Below are 17,805 nucleotides of genomic sequence, written 5' to 3'. Positions count from 1 at the left end.
CCATAGAAATGAGTCAGCTTCAAAGCTCTTTTTGGACCTAGAGTTCCACAGGAGGAATATTCTATGTGAAAATTCACCCTGTCCACATGAAATTAATCATTTCTTAATGTAGTCATCTGGAATTTCAATACAAAGTTCTATCTGAATCATAGCAGATCATGAAGCAGATACCACCATCTCCACTGGTATCCAAACAGGGGTTAAATGGATAGAAGACAACCACTAATCAAACAAGATCTGTCTGAGAAATTCTCATGCACCCAGATACTGCGCCCATTAGTAAATGATGGTGCTACCAGTTTAGCTTAACTGAAATTCAATGCTTTAATTTCTTATATTTGGTACCTTGCTTTGGTATCTTTTTGCAAGACACTAATTTTCACAAGATTTCTAACTCTAAGTGGGAAGTGACATTATGAATACTGTTTGTTTCTTAGGGTCAATGATGCTGAAATGGGGACTGACAAAGACTGAAGAATTCTCAAATTTTTAAAGCTCAAGATAAAAACTCAAATTCAGCACATACATTTCTCAGAGTAAAATATATGAGACTCCTAGTTTTCAGTACAACTTGTAAAAAAATGTCTTAAAATATCCAAATCATACAATATCAGTTTGGCCTACCATAAAAGGAGTCTGTCACCCCCAGCCCAAAACAGAACCCACAATACATTACAAAGCACAGAGCTGAAAGGGAGGTTATTACCCCAGCAGAAGCATCTGGAGTTTTAAAGTCCATTACATCTCCAGCAGAGGGAAAGGAAAACAATGCCAACTCTATAGCAAACTTAGGACTAATGAGGTCATTACTAACAAAATCAGGGCACAAGACTGAAGAAAAAGAAGGAATCCTCAACCCATATATACAGCATTTCCAAAGGTCACTAGGTGAATTGGGGGCTTTTGGTTTGTTTTTTAGTTTTAGTTTTTCGCCTTCCTCTGAAGCATCAGGGATTGGAGGCAGGATGCAGGTTACAGGAACTGGTGGACCAGTGGTCTGATTCAGTATGGCAAGTCCTATGTTCCTATAATAAAGGGGAAATTACAGCGAATCACTTTGTATGCATACAGATCCAGGGACACATATACTCTCTTTCTCGCTTAAGAGGTCTGAATTTTCAACAATAAAAAAAGTGTTTAATGAAGATCAAGTGACACACCAAAACTGGTAAAGTAGGGAAAACCTCACAGCAGTGAGGAGAGTGATTATTCATAAGTGAAGGTTAATCTAACACACCATGTACAATGCCTGTCATCTGACAGGTATGCAATACCTTCGGCATTCTTCCCCTGCTCACACTACATCAAAAAGATCAAACAAAAATGTTGACAAAATTAAACCAGAGAGCTGGCATGTCTTTATTCTATGTGTACTAAAATAAGAAATGAGAATTTAGCAGTATATCCAAACAAGAAAGCTAGAAGGATTAGAGGAAGAACAACAGAAAATTCTACTAGTCATGTTCACGTATTTTCCCGATCATGCCTGGTAGAAAGTTCTTTGAAGGCAGACTGTTTCTCACTCCTCTTTGCATCAACAACAAAAGTAAATACAGTGTCTTGCCAACAGCAGGCTTTCCATAAACATACACTGATGAGGGAAACAAATTCCTGTCCCAATGAAGCTTCCTAATGGAGACATGGATTGTATTCAATCTCCATTAAATGTGCTGAGAATGGAGTTAAATTTTGGCTTGTACTTCATATTAGAGGCTTGCAAAACACACCAGCAATCAAAGCATTTTAGATCACGTGCTATTTTAATCAAAACAGCTTCTTACATTTTAAATTTGACAACTCTCACAAGCTAATCCCAAGATGAGCAACTCAGTAAATCCAACCACTCTGGTGGCAGAGCAAGTCTTTATTAACCGGATCTGTTAGCAGAGAGCTGAACGGCTGCAGAGCAAGTGCTAATAACCTCATTACCCACTGGGGGCCACGCAGACAGTATGGTGCTGAATGCAAACAAAGGACGCAAAACACTAGCTTCAGGATTTTCAAATGAAGCCTTTGAAAAAGTCGAGATGCAGTTAAAACAGGGTAACACTTTAGTCCATAACAACCACAAAATGTGAATATTTCATATACACATATCTACGTATTTTTTCCTCTCCCTGTAAACAGTGCTATTATAAAAATATGACTTTGAAATCTTGCCATAAACCTCTAAATTTTGATTAAAAAAAAACAAACCAAAACGCAGCTTCATTTAACATCTCAGACACACTAAGAATATCTTGATCACTGGAAAGCACTTCTGTGTGATCCCCTTCTTTTTCTCCTTTCCCACGTGTTACAGGATCTAAACCTCATTTAACAAAATCAATGCATTGATTGCCTCTCTTGGCATTTACACTTCCTGAATGATTATAACGAACCTGCTCCTTTTTCTCTTGAAAACATGAGACTCCTTTACATTAATATTACATTAATAACCTCTCTGTGAACCAGTAAAAGCATAAAAATAAGATGTGACCAACAGGGTTGTACCTGACTCACCCATTATCCTACTGAGTGCAGCATTTCTTGTGGGTGATTCATCAAGACCCTCGAGCCCGCTGTAGAGGGAGTGGGAAATCCTTCGTTCTCTATCATCCAACACCGTTTCAATGGGCAGCTCGGGTCCAGAGGGGCTCCCAGGTGACTTCAGCTGCAGAGAAAGATAGAGAAAGGCAAAGTCAGAAGTGGAGGCCCAGGAGCAGCATGGGGGAATTATAACAACTTGCCCAAGGCCTGCATCCAACTGAGTACCAAATGAACTAGAACTTTTCACCCTGTACCAAAATAATTTGTGATGACAGCTCTGCCTAATGACCAACTTTCTGTGCCACTTTACACTGTGCCTCCCATGAAGTTCTGTCAGATTTCAAGCACTGGAGGAAAAATATGTATATTAAAGGCTTTTTTCCAAACTTATCTTGTTGCTTATTTTTTCAGTTTGACGGTTAAGTATCTGTTGAAGTCAATATAAGTTATGGTTTAATTCAGAATTCTTTATGACATGCTGCCCTGTGCGACACATGCTTTATCATTATCAGAATGGAAGCTGTAATTTAACTCTGCTTTTTACACATAGAATGTGTAAATACAGCTAACCATTAGCACACCATGGTGTGTGTGCAGGGGAGAATGAACACCTACACTCTAAGACCTAAAGGCCGCTCATTAGCTCAGCTGTCTTCAACAACACACTGAGCCTCCGTTTTTTCTGCTGAAATTAGAAACAAACATCCTATTCTCTCATTGTGATCCTAAGTATGAGAGAAAATAAACCATATAGGATAGGGACCTCCTTGATGGCCCAGTGGTTAAGATTTTGCCTTCCAAAGCAGGGGGTGTGGGTTCAATCCCTGGTTGGAGAACTAAGATCCCACATGCCTCATGGCCAAAAAAAGCCAAAACATAAAACAGAAGTAATACTATCACAAATTCAATAAAGACTTAAAAACCAAAAAAAAAAAAAAAAAAAAAAAAAAAAGCTATATAGGATATTGACAATACAGAAGTAAAGATCAAGTATTCTAATGAAGCAGGCAAAGATGCCTATTTCACAAACATATACAATCTGCTAGATAAGTGGAGACTATAGATTGATTCCCATCACCAAGAATTAAAATACCGAGTGGCATAACAGCTGTGCCTTATAAGTTATGAACTTCATAAAAATAATAGGAGAGAGAAATCTATGCTAGTAAGGCCATGAAACAATAGGGAACAGAACATATAAATACAAATCCTCCCAATGGGAGCTCCAAGGTTAACCCCACCTGATGCTTTGGCAAAGGCCTACAGCCAGAGGCAGGGAGGACTTAGGTAGTGGGGGCAGCATGGAGGCAGGGGGTACAGCACAGCAAAGCGAACACTGCACATTCCAAACACAGAGGAAATCACAACTGTGGCTTCTCCATTGGAACAAATTCTTATTTCTGTTAGAAGCTATCATCTGTTTAATATAAATGAGATATTTAATGAAGTTCTGAATTGTAGACTTATCTCGCCCAGTTTGATAAGCACTGGGGAGATTTAATGCATTGAAGGGTCAACACAATTACAACTGGAGGCACGTCAAACTGCAGGAGAATAATAAACGTGCAGTGCTGGCGAATTAGACTCAATAAGGTTTAAATTGTGAAATGAGGATTTGTTTTATTAGTTTTTTTTTCTTAATTGCAGATTACAACCGACAGCTTTACTGAAAAGAAAATTAAATACTCAAGGTCTCGGATATAAAAAAATAAAAGAATATTTTCTGCAAGGACACGATGCCATAATTCCAAGGGACTATGGGGAGGTAAAAACAAAAATAAACACAACAAATACCTGATATCTTTAAAAATAGACATGCATGAGTATTTTTAATGAGCCACATATATCAAAGAGACTCACTATACAAGTCTCAACATGCAAAACCTGCATCCTACACAATAATTTATTTTATCATAAGACAGACAACACATCCTTGAGTTTACTTAACAAATACATTTAACTGAACTACATAACTGCAATTTTTTAGATGATAAGCTCTTTATAAATCACCTTTATGAGAAACCCCTAAATATCCCGAGAGGCTATTTTAGAATTATAGAAAGTCAAAAATTCCATTTAAAGAATAGTACATGCAGGCTTTCCAGAGAAAAACAATAAGTTGCCTTTTCATTAGGAAAGTCATACTTGAGCACTTTCCTGGGAAAGCATCTGCACCTCCCCACCTCCTAACTGTGTCTAATTTGCATCTCAAAAGACAGATTTAAATGAAGACATCAGTGGCCTCCTACATAAATATTTAACAGAAGATACAATGCCTTTTAATTTCTTAAAAAAAAAAACAACAAAAAAGATTGGAGTACAGAGCTTTGTTTTAAATCTTTTGATGATTCTTTTTGTTGTTGCAAGCAGCAGAGTTTAAGAAAGAAGAGTGTATCACATGGGAGTGTGGGAGTGGCCACTCCCAGTAAGGCGGTCCTAGGAGAGTGGGTGGCCTTCCTGCAGTATGGTTTGCTCCCAGGCAGACCATATATTTTCCTTATATGAAAACCTTATCAAATGAAGCTTAATTCGAAGAGGACACCATAATAAAAGACCGCAATTTTCACCTTGTCTTTTCAGCTGCAAAAAAAATGTTCTTCCATGCAACAGAATTCAGTCCCAAGTAGAAGCAGAAGTTTGGGATCCCATTAACTCCAGTGCTAGGAAAATAGGAAGGCCTCTTCACCCATTAAAGAGAATTCAGCCCTAGGCTGCAACAAGATGACCTCCACTGGAGATCAGCATGGAGTGATAGAGTCTTTTCCCAAAGGAACGTGCAAGTGCATGTCACGGGCCAAGAAATACCCTACACTCTTTGACCAGTCCATTTATTTCATTTTCCAGTTACTATCCTCACAAAGTAAGAAGTTAAGTGAATAACAAAGATTCATGCCAATCAATATTTATCAGAACTTCATTTACAAAGGCATAAACATTGGGAGTTACCCCATACCTAAAAACAATGGAAATACAGCATTCTCTTAAAAAGATATTCAAATGATCATATGTGGCTTTTATAATCAGAAAATAATAAGTGCTATTTAATAACAAAAAGCTGGATATTGTCCAAATGAATATGCTTTATATTGTACACTTGGTCTACTCTTCCTGGGAAAACATGAAAGATTGGTTTCTTTTTAAAAACGAATAAAATATCTATAGGGCTTTGTAAAATCTCATGTTGTTGTAAGTGTGCATTAGCAGGTCAAATCATGCCTTTCCCATAAAGAGAATGTATCCCACCATCTCAACTATAAACAGTGAAAAGCTGGCACAGATACTGCCCTAATCCCCTTCAGCAAGCCTAAAACTGGGTCCGAGTTAGTAATTGGCACGATCTCATTATCTGACATTTCAGTCTTTATAAGCTTATTCTATTTTATCCCCAATTCCTGGCACAGAGCAGGCACTGGGTGAATAACTGGATGAACAAATTCATTTCTGAGTGAATGACTCAGAGTTTCCTTAAAATGATTTAGAGATGTCATACATCTAGGCCATGTGGAAGCAGGCCCTTAAAGCTGAGGACACAGCACAACACTGGAAGTAAAAGAAAGTTGATCGAGATTAAAACTTACACACTGTAGAAAGTACTGGTTTGGTCAAAAAGTTCGTTCAGGTTTTCCATACCACCTAAAGGAAAAACCCATACGAACTTCTTGGCCAACTCAATACTAATATCCAAAGGACAAGTCAACACAAACCAATGGATAAAAACACGGGGTTTAACTTTGGAAAAGAGTGACCAGAGTTTCAGGGCGCAGTTCTGGGTTCTGCTTTTATAAAGAACCATTGCTAATGTCCTTCACGTCTCCATGTGGTCGAGAGCAAGGACCAGAGTGTAAAGTAAGCCTGGACATGGCAGACGCAGATCAGATGGCCTACCTGACTCAGGGTTACTGTCCACACTTCCCAACACAGCCAGAGTATCAACTGCCTGAACAACGCACACGCCATCAGACCCTCTAACGTGCCTAACAGGGATGGACACCTTGCTTCTCAATTACTTAAATTACTTGCTGGCATTAAGCACGTCATTTGACCTCCCTGTGTTTATTTCTTCACACATAAAGAGAATCATAAGTGATACCTTAAGCTCCTTTCTATTCTAATACAGCTTTCTCATTCTAAGAGGATTAAACCGAGAGAGAGAATTCATTTTTAAGTAGTCCTTGGTCAGTTCAGTGAGTTTTGACAAATTGATAAATCCATGTAACATACACCTCTCTTTAGATAAAGGGCATTCCTATTACCTCATTAAATTCATCCCTATTATTTCCCACTCAATCCCAACTTGCTCAAAAGCAACCAATGATATTTTCATCCTAGTTTTCCCAGTTCTAGATTTTCATATAAATTAAGTAATGTTAATAATAATAATAAGACATTAATAACAGTATAAAAATTAATAACCCCAATTGATATCAGTTTATTCATTGCTATAAAAATGCCTGCTGGGATGATTAACAAGAGCTTATTAAATCTATAGGCCAATTTGAGAGAACTGATACATCGTGATACTGAATCTGTTAATCATGTATCACTCCACTAATTTCGATCTAACTTAATTCTTCAGCAATGTTTTATAGAATTACGAGTACAGAGACTACCTGCATTGTTCAATTCATCCCAAAGTATTTTACAGTTTTTGATATATAGAATAGGATCAGCTTGCTTTGTGGAAAGATGGTTTTTACTGCACTGTAGACAAAACGGATTGAGGGGGAAATCCTTCAGGGAGCTGCAGCCAGAGCCCTGCTCGGTGACTGGGCAACTGCAGGGGACCGAGGAGAGTGGGGGAGGAGAGATTCCAGGGGAGGAGGTGACAGAGACAAAAAAGGCATCTGAGAGGTCAGAGTCACCCCAGATTTCCAGCTCCTACAACTGAAGAAACAGTGGAGCTATTGCTTTGGGGAAGGACCACGGTAGATGAAGAACTCGAGGAGGAGCTCAAGGAGTAAAAAGTATAGGTGCCTCAGAGACACACCAGTAGACATCTCCACTGAAGAGGCGGGTCTGGAACTAGAGAAGGGCCCTGAGATGGTAACATGATCACAGGATTCATCACAACCAACAGCAGTACCAGAACACCAGGGAACAAAGGTCTCCCAGGGAGCGTGCGCAGAAGACACAGCCTAGGAAACGCCCTGAAGAATACTAACCAATAAAGGAACAGGCAGAAGAGAGCAACCATAGAGGAGACAGAAGGGCCAGACTGAAGTAGGAGAAAAACAGAATTGACAGAAAAGGATTGAAGAACGAGGCAGCGTCCATAGACTCCTGAGAAGTCAAGAGGAAGAGACTGAGAAACATCTTCTAGAAATTGTCTTGAATGTGCTGTATGGAAACAAAGAACAGAGAAGTGCAGGGGAAGATGTACCTAGTGCAAAGAGTTGCCTTTTTTTTTTTTTTTTTTAAATTTTTGGCCATACCACACAAAATGTAGGATCTTAGTTCCCTGACCAGGGATCAAACCTGCACCGCCTGCTTTGGAAGCCCTGAATCTTAATCACAGGACTCCCAGGGAATTCCCCAGAGCTGCTAATTTTTAAAGAAAACATATTGAGATAACATACAGCACTTCCCACATATAAGAGAGGGCAAGGAAAGATGTGACAAAGCATAAAAGATGAGCTTTTTGCAAATTTTCTTCTTCTCTAGCTTAAAATTAAGTATGCAAACCCTTGATTTAAAGATGAGTCAGTGAAATAAAGTTCTGTGATACTGTCCAAGGCCAGACTACACAGCTGACAGATAGACGCAGAAGGAGGGAACTTAGCACATTATTCTGGCTTGAGGTTCACGCATGACAAGACATGCTCTGGTTACATCAATATTTACGATAACATAATTTACACATACCCTCCCAGTAATTCAGGGAGATGTTTCTCCAAAGGTAATATATAATATAAGTACAACAGCAGTGAAATCATGTCTTAAGACTTATGGGAAGCTGAAACGAGCTCTTCTGTCTTCACATAATTCTTTAGTTAAATCCTGTCAGTACAAAAGGCTTTTCACTGGTATTACAAAGACAGCACAGCACTCGTGATAAGATTTTTTTTTAATCTAATTGCTTTATAAGCTTACTCTATCCTAAGAAATAGTAATAACCACCAATGTATGAAAATCATACCATAAAGAATATTGAATATTAAAGTCTATTACTGCCTACTGCCGCTGTTCCCTTACTTAAATCATTTTCATTCACATAAAATCATATGCAGAAGTGAATGAGACACAAAGATATTGCGGTGGGATTTCAATTCCATGCATCTCATAGGGCAACAGGGGATCAAATCAGTGCCTTTATCAAAACATTTTCAGGCTAGTACAGGTTTGTTTGGGGAACAAGAGGGAACCACCTGAACCAGAAGAAAGCATGTCTAGATTCAGGATGCTGACCTTGGGTCTGTTTTGTACAGTCTAAGTGCCCATATAATATTTCAATGCTTTTCTCTGAAGGAAAACTTTGAGAAGCTGATAAGAATATGATATATTGTCCAGGAGAACATCCAGGGATGGAACCCCCATCTGTTCTTTTTGTTTGTTTTTTATTTGCACTGGGTCTTAGTTGCAGCAGGTAGGATCTAGTTTCCTGAGCAGGAATCAAACCCAGACCCCCTGCACTGGGAGTTTGGAGTCTCAGACACTGGACCACCAGGGAAGCCCCCCAGTGTTTTTATTCACCGCTATACCCCCAGGATCTAACACATTTTCTCAATGAGCATCTGTCTAATGAATACAGTCTTAGGGAAAATGAAATTCTTCCATTTTTGTAAAAGACCTAATAAAGAACAATGTATCTTGTGAACTAACTGTGGAGATAGCTCTTTACAGGACTTATGTTAAAAACATCAGTGAATGATTTGGAAACCAATAAAAATTATCATTCAAGAAAATCAATCCAGTAGCCTAGTCCAAGGGACTAGCATTTATATTTATCATAAGAAAGCAAATGTTTTACTTTTCACAGTTTTCGACTATGAGGTTTCTAATTAAGATGACACTCTTCTCTTGATGTTGTGGAAATTAATTAATTAACATTAAGTCATTCTTCGTTTGGAAAATAAAAATGTAAAAGTAAGACTATGGTCAATAACTTTTCAAAAATCGGTCACCTCTCCCCTGACTACCCCCTGAGCTCAAAGAGATGTTGCAAAATCCAGTTGTATTAATGTATTGGATGAGCCATCATCATGACCTGAAAAGCTTTCTTTATATATTAAACACAGATTTTAACATTAAGAAAAACACCTAAGCAGGTTAGGTACACTTTCCAGTTTGTGCGATTTGCTAAACATTTCCTCTCAGTTGATTTAAAAATGTGGGGAGTTGAACATCAATAAAGAGAAAAACAACAAACAATACTTTCAGCAAGCAGGTCCCACTTCTTTCCTATAGATGGCACATACTTTATAAAATGTCTTTAAAAAAACATTTTTTTTTCAGGTTCTAATATTCATTAACAAATCTATATTTAATTCCCGTTAAATTTTCCAATGCTCTGCTATTGAAACATAAGTAGTATGTTTCTACTTGGTATGTTTTTGCTATTTGGGAAAACAAAAGCTCACGTCCTTCGGAAAAGAAAACCTTCCCACTCACACCTGGTTAGACGCAGCACAGGTGCAGAACCCACCATGGTTTCATGCAGCAGATATCACTGAAAAGCAGGTTCTCCAGAGGAAAATGCCCAGCCCTACAGAGGGTAAAGCGTTTGCCTACAATGCGGAAGACCTGGGTTCGATCCCTGGGTCGGGAAGATCCTCTGGAGAAGCAAATGGCAACGCACTCCAGCATTCTTGCCTGGAAAATTCCGTGGAGGGAGGAGCCTAATAGGCTACAGTCCATGGGGTCACAAAGAGTCGGACACGACTGAGCGACTTCACTTCACTTCACAGTAAAGGACGAAGTGGGCCAGGCGTGGGAAGGGAGGCTTCCACTTCTGAGCACGTCACAAGAAAAACAGACTCTCTCCCTTGAGGGACTTGGCAAGAGGCACCGAGTCTAGATAAGCAAGGGAACAAGCAATCGTTGCTTCGATGTTTTTCCCTCCTGGTTCAACACTGATGAACAGAAGAGAAACTGGACTCTGAGCAGGAATGTGTGGCTCTGTTTTCAAGGTGTGAACCCAGCTAAATAAAGGTACCTTCCAGATCCTGGCATTAACTGTTGAGATGGCAATAGAAATATTACTGCATGCTTAGGAATATTTTGATCACAGAATTAAGAAAATAAATCACAATCTAATGACAATGAAATAAACTCTAGCCACCAGAGATAACTGAGAATCTTTTGAGGTAAAGCCCAGGGACCTGTAATTCTTTGTGCGATGTTAGGACAGAACTTGGTACTATGGCCATTTCAGATGCCTTTTGTCTTTCTCATTCTTTACCTCAGTGCATTTGCTTATTCTCCTCGCCACAATGAGCTGGATCATTCCTCGCTTGTTCCCTTCAGTGGACATGGACCTCCGGAGGGTTTCCATGGCATCCTGGTTTGTCTTGCCCAACAGGGATTCTCCATTCACCGCTATCAGTTGATCATTCACCCGAAGCCTCCCATCCTGGGAAGGAAGCAGGTAAAAATAAGTGCCATTAAATAGTCTGTGATAAAAGAAGCTGCTTTCCCCTTCGTTAAAAAAATAAAATGAAGACAAAGCAAAAAAGCAAAAAACAAAGTGGGGGGAGCTTTAATACTAATGGATTATGCCCAATTGAACACTAGCATAATAATGTGTAAGCAGCCCTTGCAGCCTGTGTCTACTTCAATCATTTATACATTTGTAAATCAAGTCATTATCATAATCTGTTTACCAAAATAGCATACTAATTCAAAGGACACAAAGTGATTACTTTCCTGCTTCCACAGACACCCAGTGAGGTTATTTACAACCCAAGATGTGCAAAAGCTCCAGGCTATTAGACAATTGCAGAGAAGAGTAGCACCCCCCTCAATAGACAGCCAGGACATTTTCTCTCCTCTGGGAAAGAGAAGTGACCCATGAGAGGGGAGGAGAGATGGGGAAGGGATTAACCTTTCCTGTCAAGCAGGTCTGTGCCAGAACCTGAGCTAAGTCTCTGCAGAGATAATCTTCATTTCACTAGCATGAACATGGGCTGTGAACTCTGAGATGAAAAATGACGAGCTGAAGATAAGACTTGCATCCCCAAATGAAACATCAATGAGATTTCACTAGTTATTTGATCCTATTTGGGGTATTAGGCAAAAAGCCAGAAAACATTTAAGTGTTACAGGGGATCAGAATACACCACCCCAAAACATACCACTTTGGCATCGGGATTATTTTCAGCAGAAGGCAAGTGAGAAATGTCAGACACAGAAAGAGGACTCTGTCCTCCCTGCCTCTGGCTGAATTCAGGGTAGAAGGTCCCCCTTGTGAAGGTGCCAGTTCTCTTCTCTCTAACCTGGAAGTGGAGAACGACCCTCACACTGAAGAAGGAATTCAAAGGGCCTGGACTCCATCTTAGGCCTGTTCGTGCTGATTATGCTTGAACGCGTGGCTATAACAACACCAGAGACAGAGACTTACTGAGATGAGTCTTCAGAAACAAACCTTATAAAAGGAGACTTTGCTTCCATGGGTTTCCTTCAGAGATTTACCATTCCACAATTGACTGCCCCTGGAAGCCCAAACCATCTTTCCTTGTCTAATCCCTACTCTACAATTTATCTAAAATGTTATACAAGCTTCTAAATCTAACTGCATCCTTAGGTTTTCACTTCTTCCTGGGGAGCCCCCATACACATAAAATTGGAAATTTTACCATCAGTAAAATTTGTAAACTTTTTCTCCTATTAATCTGTTTTTTGTCGGTTTACTTCACAGGCCACAGAAACGAACACAGGGAAGAGGAACGATTTCACCCCAACCACTTAAATGTTTCCAAGGAATAGGGCTACAAATTAAACATTTTTGTGAATGCGCACAAGCTTGATAAGACTGACACTGGCTTACTTTCGATGCTGCTCCTCCATTAATAATAGACTTGACGAAGATTCCCAAATCTGCGTGGTTCTCTTTCGACCGGTTACCTTTGACACTGACGCCAAGACCGGCAGATCCTGAATCATTCAGTGGAACTTCAAACGTCAGAAATTCCCTGGTGCCGTCAGGTGTGAGAACAGTATCCTCATCTTCTGCTTTCTAACAGGAAACAAAATTGCACAGTTGTATTCCAATGTTTCTGTTATTTTGATGGACTGCTAATGAGTGGTTCTTTAATCATAACAGGCACAGTATTTCCACCGAAGTTCCACAACAGGATCCATGATAACAGCACATACTGCACCCCTTCCAGATGATTCCTGGAGCAGCTGCTAATATTTTTATGTGACACTTGTTTCAGTATTGAAACTAACCTAAACCAGTTCTGAGGAATATAGGAGAAAAAATGTAGCAGAAGGACTAAAGACATGTAGACCCTTAGAGTTTTGGTTTGTTTTTGTTTTTCGTGGGGGGTTTTCATCTGTTTATATATTCTAAACCACAGGAGAAAAACAGAAACAGCAGGAAATCAAAATAAATAAATATAACTCATTTATCCCTTTGTTTTTCACTAGGAATTTTCAGTGTTATTAATAGCTTAATGTTCATCAAGGGTGTATCATTTTATTCTCAAACAACAACAAACCCTGATGATACAAAGTCAGCAGAAAAAGGGGTTCATTTTCAGAGAGCTGCTAGAGAGTTTTAACCTTCAACATTTGTGAGACAAAGTAAAGATAAACAACTTTAGAGAATTTTCTTTTTTCCACAGTACTCTATGATACATACTGCAGCTGGTGGATATTATTCAAGCAATATTGTTTAATTAAAGAGTTGTATATGCCGACCTTGATTTCATAATAGTAGACATCAAGAGCATAAGGAGACTGCTGCAGAACCCAACACATTTGAAATGCACAAACTTTTGCCCAGCTCCTCCCAAAAAGCAAGGAGCAAGTGAATGCTTCAGGTATAACCTGATGAAACGCAGTGTGATGACATGCGGTATGTTGGACACCGGAAGAGGACGTACTCTGCCCTCTGTAATCCTTGGTAGTGTTCCCAACTCTGCGCTGGCCATCTCTAAATAGGTGAGGCCCAAATTCTTTATCAAGTTCAGCATTTCCAACCACAAAATAGACATGAGGCACAAGTTCTTTGAATCACAACTAAATGCCTCATCTAGTCTTACAAGTTTTCCTCCTTCTCTTTTCGCACTTTTGGAATATTTCTCCAGCATTATCGAAATACTGAGATTATCAAAATACGCTTGAAGAATGGTTAAACATCTAATGGTACTTAATGAGGCTGGACTACAAGGCATGCTTTGAAGATTACACTTTAAAGAAATGTTCAGTTACACATGTGTAAGCCTACTGCAGAGCAATGGAACTGTGGGTAGACTTCAGCTTTTTTCTTTGCATCTCAACAAATTTTAAAAATTTTTCTAATAATTATCAAAATTAACATAATAGTATAAAATAATTTTTAAAAGGCATTTGGAAAGTTAACATGCAATCTGAGATATCTCAATCAGATGAAATAATTTTTGGAAGTACAGAGTTTATCAGTAAGAGTCTTTTCTTAGATTATCATAATACAAGAGGTACATTATCCAAATCCACAATAATGTGATTTTTTTGTTGTTTCTAACTTACTGATACTCAATGCTAACATTCTCTGTGCCATCTGAAGACACAGCCTCAAAGTTATCAGGACAAGGTATGTTAAAAAAAAAACTCTGATATTAAAAATAGGAAAATTATATAATAAAGAATATTTTTAAAAGAACTTGAAAAGATACAGAGGGATAGTATGTTAACTATACAAAGTACTAAAATCAAAATAAATCCTATACCTGTGCATTATAAAAGCCTTCTTACGTTTAAAATATTCCCAGAGAATAATTACAGCTCAAATAAAATCAATGGATTGGGGAAAAATAAACATTAAATACTCTATTAAAATACTGACATCATATTTACTATGCAAAAGTATCTTTATATATTTGTTTTGCTCTATAAATTTTATTTTCATCCATATGGTTCAAAACAATTGGAGAGCATAAATAAAAACCTTGCATGAATGAACATAGCTACCTTAATATAAAATGGTTCTGATGTTTGAAATACAAAATAGTATCAGAACACAATACAGCCCCCCTACTTTAAATTCAGGAGAAACTGAAAGATAAAATTCACTTTGTGAATCAGAACCAGTACTTATATTCCTGGGAAAATTGCATTTGAAAAGACACAGAAACAAAAGACAGTCCCTTACAAGCGCACTTTTAAGTCTGATCATTCAGTATGTTTATTTGCCTCAAATCTGGAAGGTTCTTAATTGTCACTGACTGATTTGTAGCTTCAGTTTGACTTTTTAATGTTTACTTATATTGACATTTCCATAATGTTCTACTAAGACTTAAAATTTTCATTTTTCTTCTACTCAAAAAATCAAGATAAGGAGCTGACTGAATATGTGAACAGAAATTTTAATCAAGTTCAAATCACTTCCTGACATGTTGCCCTGCCCCAAACCTGTTTTAAAGGAGACTGTATTCTCCATGGAAAAGTTTCATTTCTTATGAAAACTGCAGGATGAGAGTAATATTCTTTTCCAGCTTACTTATCAAGTCTTAAGTCATTATTATCATTAAAAACATTTAAGTGAGAAATTGTACTTTTCCTTTGATACTGTATTATTAATCCATTTCGCTCTTGACATAAGACTGAAATTAACGCCAGCTTTTAGAACTTAATTCTCTGGCAGCAAAATGTTTTTAAAAAATACGCTCTTCAAAAACTATTTCAAAATCTACTTTATAGAGAATTTTTCCAAAAAATCTTACTAGTATGGGGATCTCTTCATTCTGATACAAGGAGAAGCTAATTTTCTATCATCTTCAATTGTTACTCCATCCACAGATTCTGTACTGTATCAACTGTTTCTTGAGTCAAGTTTTTTCCTAAAGAAACAGAATAAATATTTTGTTTCCCTTTAATTTGCTCCTTAAGCCATTTGGACATGAATGTCACTCAAATACACATCATGTCCCTCATATGCACATGTGATTTTTTTCTATCAATACAATTTGGCATGTTTTCCCTTAGCCATTACTCTATAGGCATTTTTGCCTTCTAATGTCCAGAAAAAAAGAGCATTTTTGCTAAGCATATTAGAAACAGAAAATATACTGCATGGGCAGTATGAATGCTATTTATTTTCCCACTAATCCTCAGAATGGCAGAAAAGATGCACACATATATGCAGCGAGACAGAAAAATATCCACAAGTGATCTGCACCAAAGCCTAGTTTTCCTTTCTGCCCTGAACAACAGTCCCAATAGCTGAGGGGACACAGCTGGCCCACAGGCCACTCTGAACCTGCAGTTAATTTGCAAACTTGGTAGCAAAGAAGTTGAAATTGATTATATTATGTGGCCAAAACATGATCATTGGGCAGAGATTGGTGCTAGGATGGGGAAGACAGGTAGGGCTGAAAATTTTATGATGGATCTTACAAAATAAGGACGGCATCATATTCTCATGCCTAACTTGAGTTTTCATACAAGTTAAAGGCAGAATACACTAACTCAACATCTAGAGTTTAAATAATATGCAAATATAGCAGACAAGTAATAATAACCATTTACAGTTTTAATCAAGAGCAGGATTTTTTTAAGTAAGAGATGGTACTGTGTTTATATTTTTTGCATAAAGGAATAACCCTACAGTTTGAGCTATAGATTTTATTTTATCCCATATGCAAGATGAATGTTTATGCATGATATTTGTGCTGATATTTTAAGGTTAATTACTCTTATTAGCAAAGTTTAAAATGTCACATCTGGCTTTATGTGCTCTTTTCTGATTCAAACAGTAGATCTAAAATAAATAACATTTAAAAGTTTTCTAAATGTTTTGCTTGATGCTACAAATACTGAGGAAGGAAAAAAAAAAAAAAAGGTTTTGTACCGTTGTTAATCTGTAATGTGAAGCCAGAAAAATCATTTCTCAAAGAAATCCCCACAAACCCAAATTGAGGGACATTCTCAAAGTAATTTGCTCTTCAAAAATGAAAACCAAAGATAAACTGAAGAAACGCTCTGGGTTAAGAAAGACTAAAGAGACATGACAACTAGATGCCAGGCGTGATTGTACAGTGGAAACTGGACCAGAATTTGATGCATATGTATTCATTCGTTTGTTCACCTCTGCATACCATGAAGGACAGTAACTGAGACAACAGGTAATACAACACTGTTAAGTCAATGTTGACTTCATGGCTTTGCTGACTATAACCTGGTTACATATGAAAATGTCATTCTTTAGGATACACACACTGAAAGGTTTACAGATGAAGGGGAATTATGTCAACAATTTATCTCAATTCTGAAAAAAATTATACAGTGGAAAGGAAAGATGGAGATATTAGAGGGAGGGAGAGGGAAGAATGGAAGAAAATTACATATCAAATGTGGTTAAATATTAACAAAAAGACAATTATACTGGAGCTCCTCAGGCTATTCTCGAAACTTTTCTGAAAGAATGATGTTTTTGAATAAAAATTACACATAGTAATTAATCCAGAATAGTATTGCTATATCTAAAACAGTCCTTATTTTTAACACAGACATTATTACCAATAGAATCTTTAAGATGACGTGAGTTCAATAGCAAAAAAAAAAAAATAGAATAAATTTTAAAGATAATTTTTATCACTCTACCATTAAAGAAAGACAATAAAAAATAACTAAGATATATTTCCCAAGGGAAAATACACCAAGCATTAAGAAATCTTTAACCTACTTTAGTGAAAGTAGGGAATTTCAAATGAATCCCCTAAAAATGGATACAGATTCATTATACAAAATCATTACTATTTTTGTAAGATCATGAAAATATCATTCTATCCCAATCTTGGAATAAGATTGTTTTAAAGTAAGTTTGAATCATTTGAATTGAAAAGTATTTCACTGAATCATGACTTTAACCTTGAGTACTTAAAGCACTAGAAATAGCACATATTTTATAAAATTCTTTGTGATAATAGCAATATTTGATGGTCAAAGCCAAACTATTATGATTAGTTTAACATATGATTAGGTTATCATGATTAATGTGTGATAGTAGAAATCTTCAACAAAAACTCAAATTAGAGAATTTTGTATTCTTCCATCAGTGTTAGCCAGGAGAGCCCATGTTTGATGATCAGAAATGTTTGATGATCAGTTTATCCCAAAGAATTTATACAAGGCTTT

At 37.4% G+C, this 17,805-nt stretch overlaps 1 protein-coding gene across 30 annotated transcripts in view; it reads right to left on the bottom strand.

The window, feature by feature from the left end:
• Window positions 1-17,805, bottom strand: part of PARD3 (par-3 family cell polarity regulator) — a 598,386-nt gene that overhangs the window by 211,173 nt on the left and 369,408 nt on the right. For 28 of the 30 annotated variants that reach the window (XM_081554391.1, XM_081554369.1, XM_081554370.1 and 25 more), the window contains 3 exons: window positions 12,512-12,700; window positions 10,928-11,098; window positions 2,503-2,653 (listed from right to left, as the gene is read on the bottom strand). In XM_081554391.1, the coding sequence (XP_081410517.1) occupies window positions 2,503-2,653; window positions 10,928-11,098; window positions 12,512-12,700 (511 nt within the window). Of the gene's footprint in view, window positions 1-2,493; window positions 2,654-10,927; window positions 11,099-12,511; window positions 12,701-17,805 lie in introns of all 30 variants that reach the window. The other 2 variants (XM_081554371.1, XM_081554384.1) reach the window with 1 other exon arrangement.

The sequence above is a fragment of the Giraffa tippelskirchi genome, chromosome 13 (genome assembly GCF_054371585.1).
Source record: "Giraffa tippelskirchi isolate mGirTip1 chromosome 13, T2T-mGirTip1v1.2.pri, whole genome shotgun sequence".
NCBI lineage: Eukaryota > Metazoa > Chordata > Mammalia > Artiodactyla > Giraffidae > Giraffa > Giraffa tippelskirchi.
This window is presented reverse-complemented; position numbering and strand designations above follow the sequence as displayed.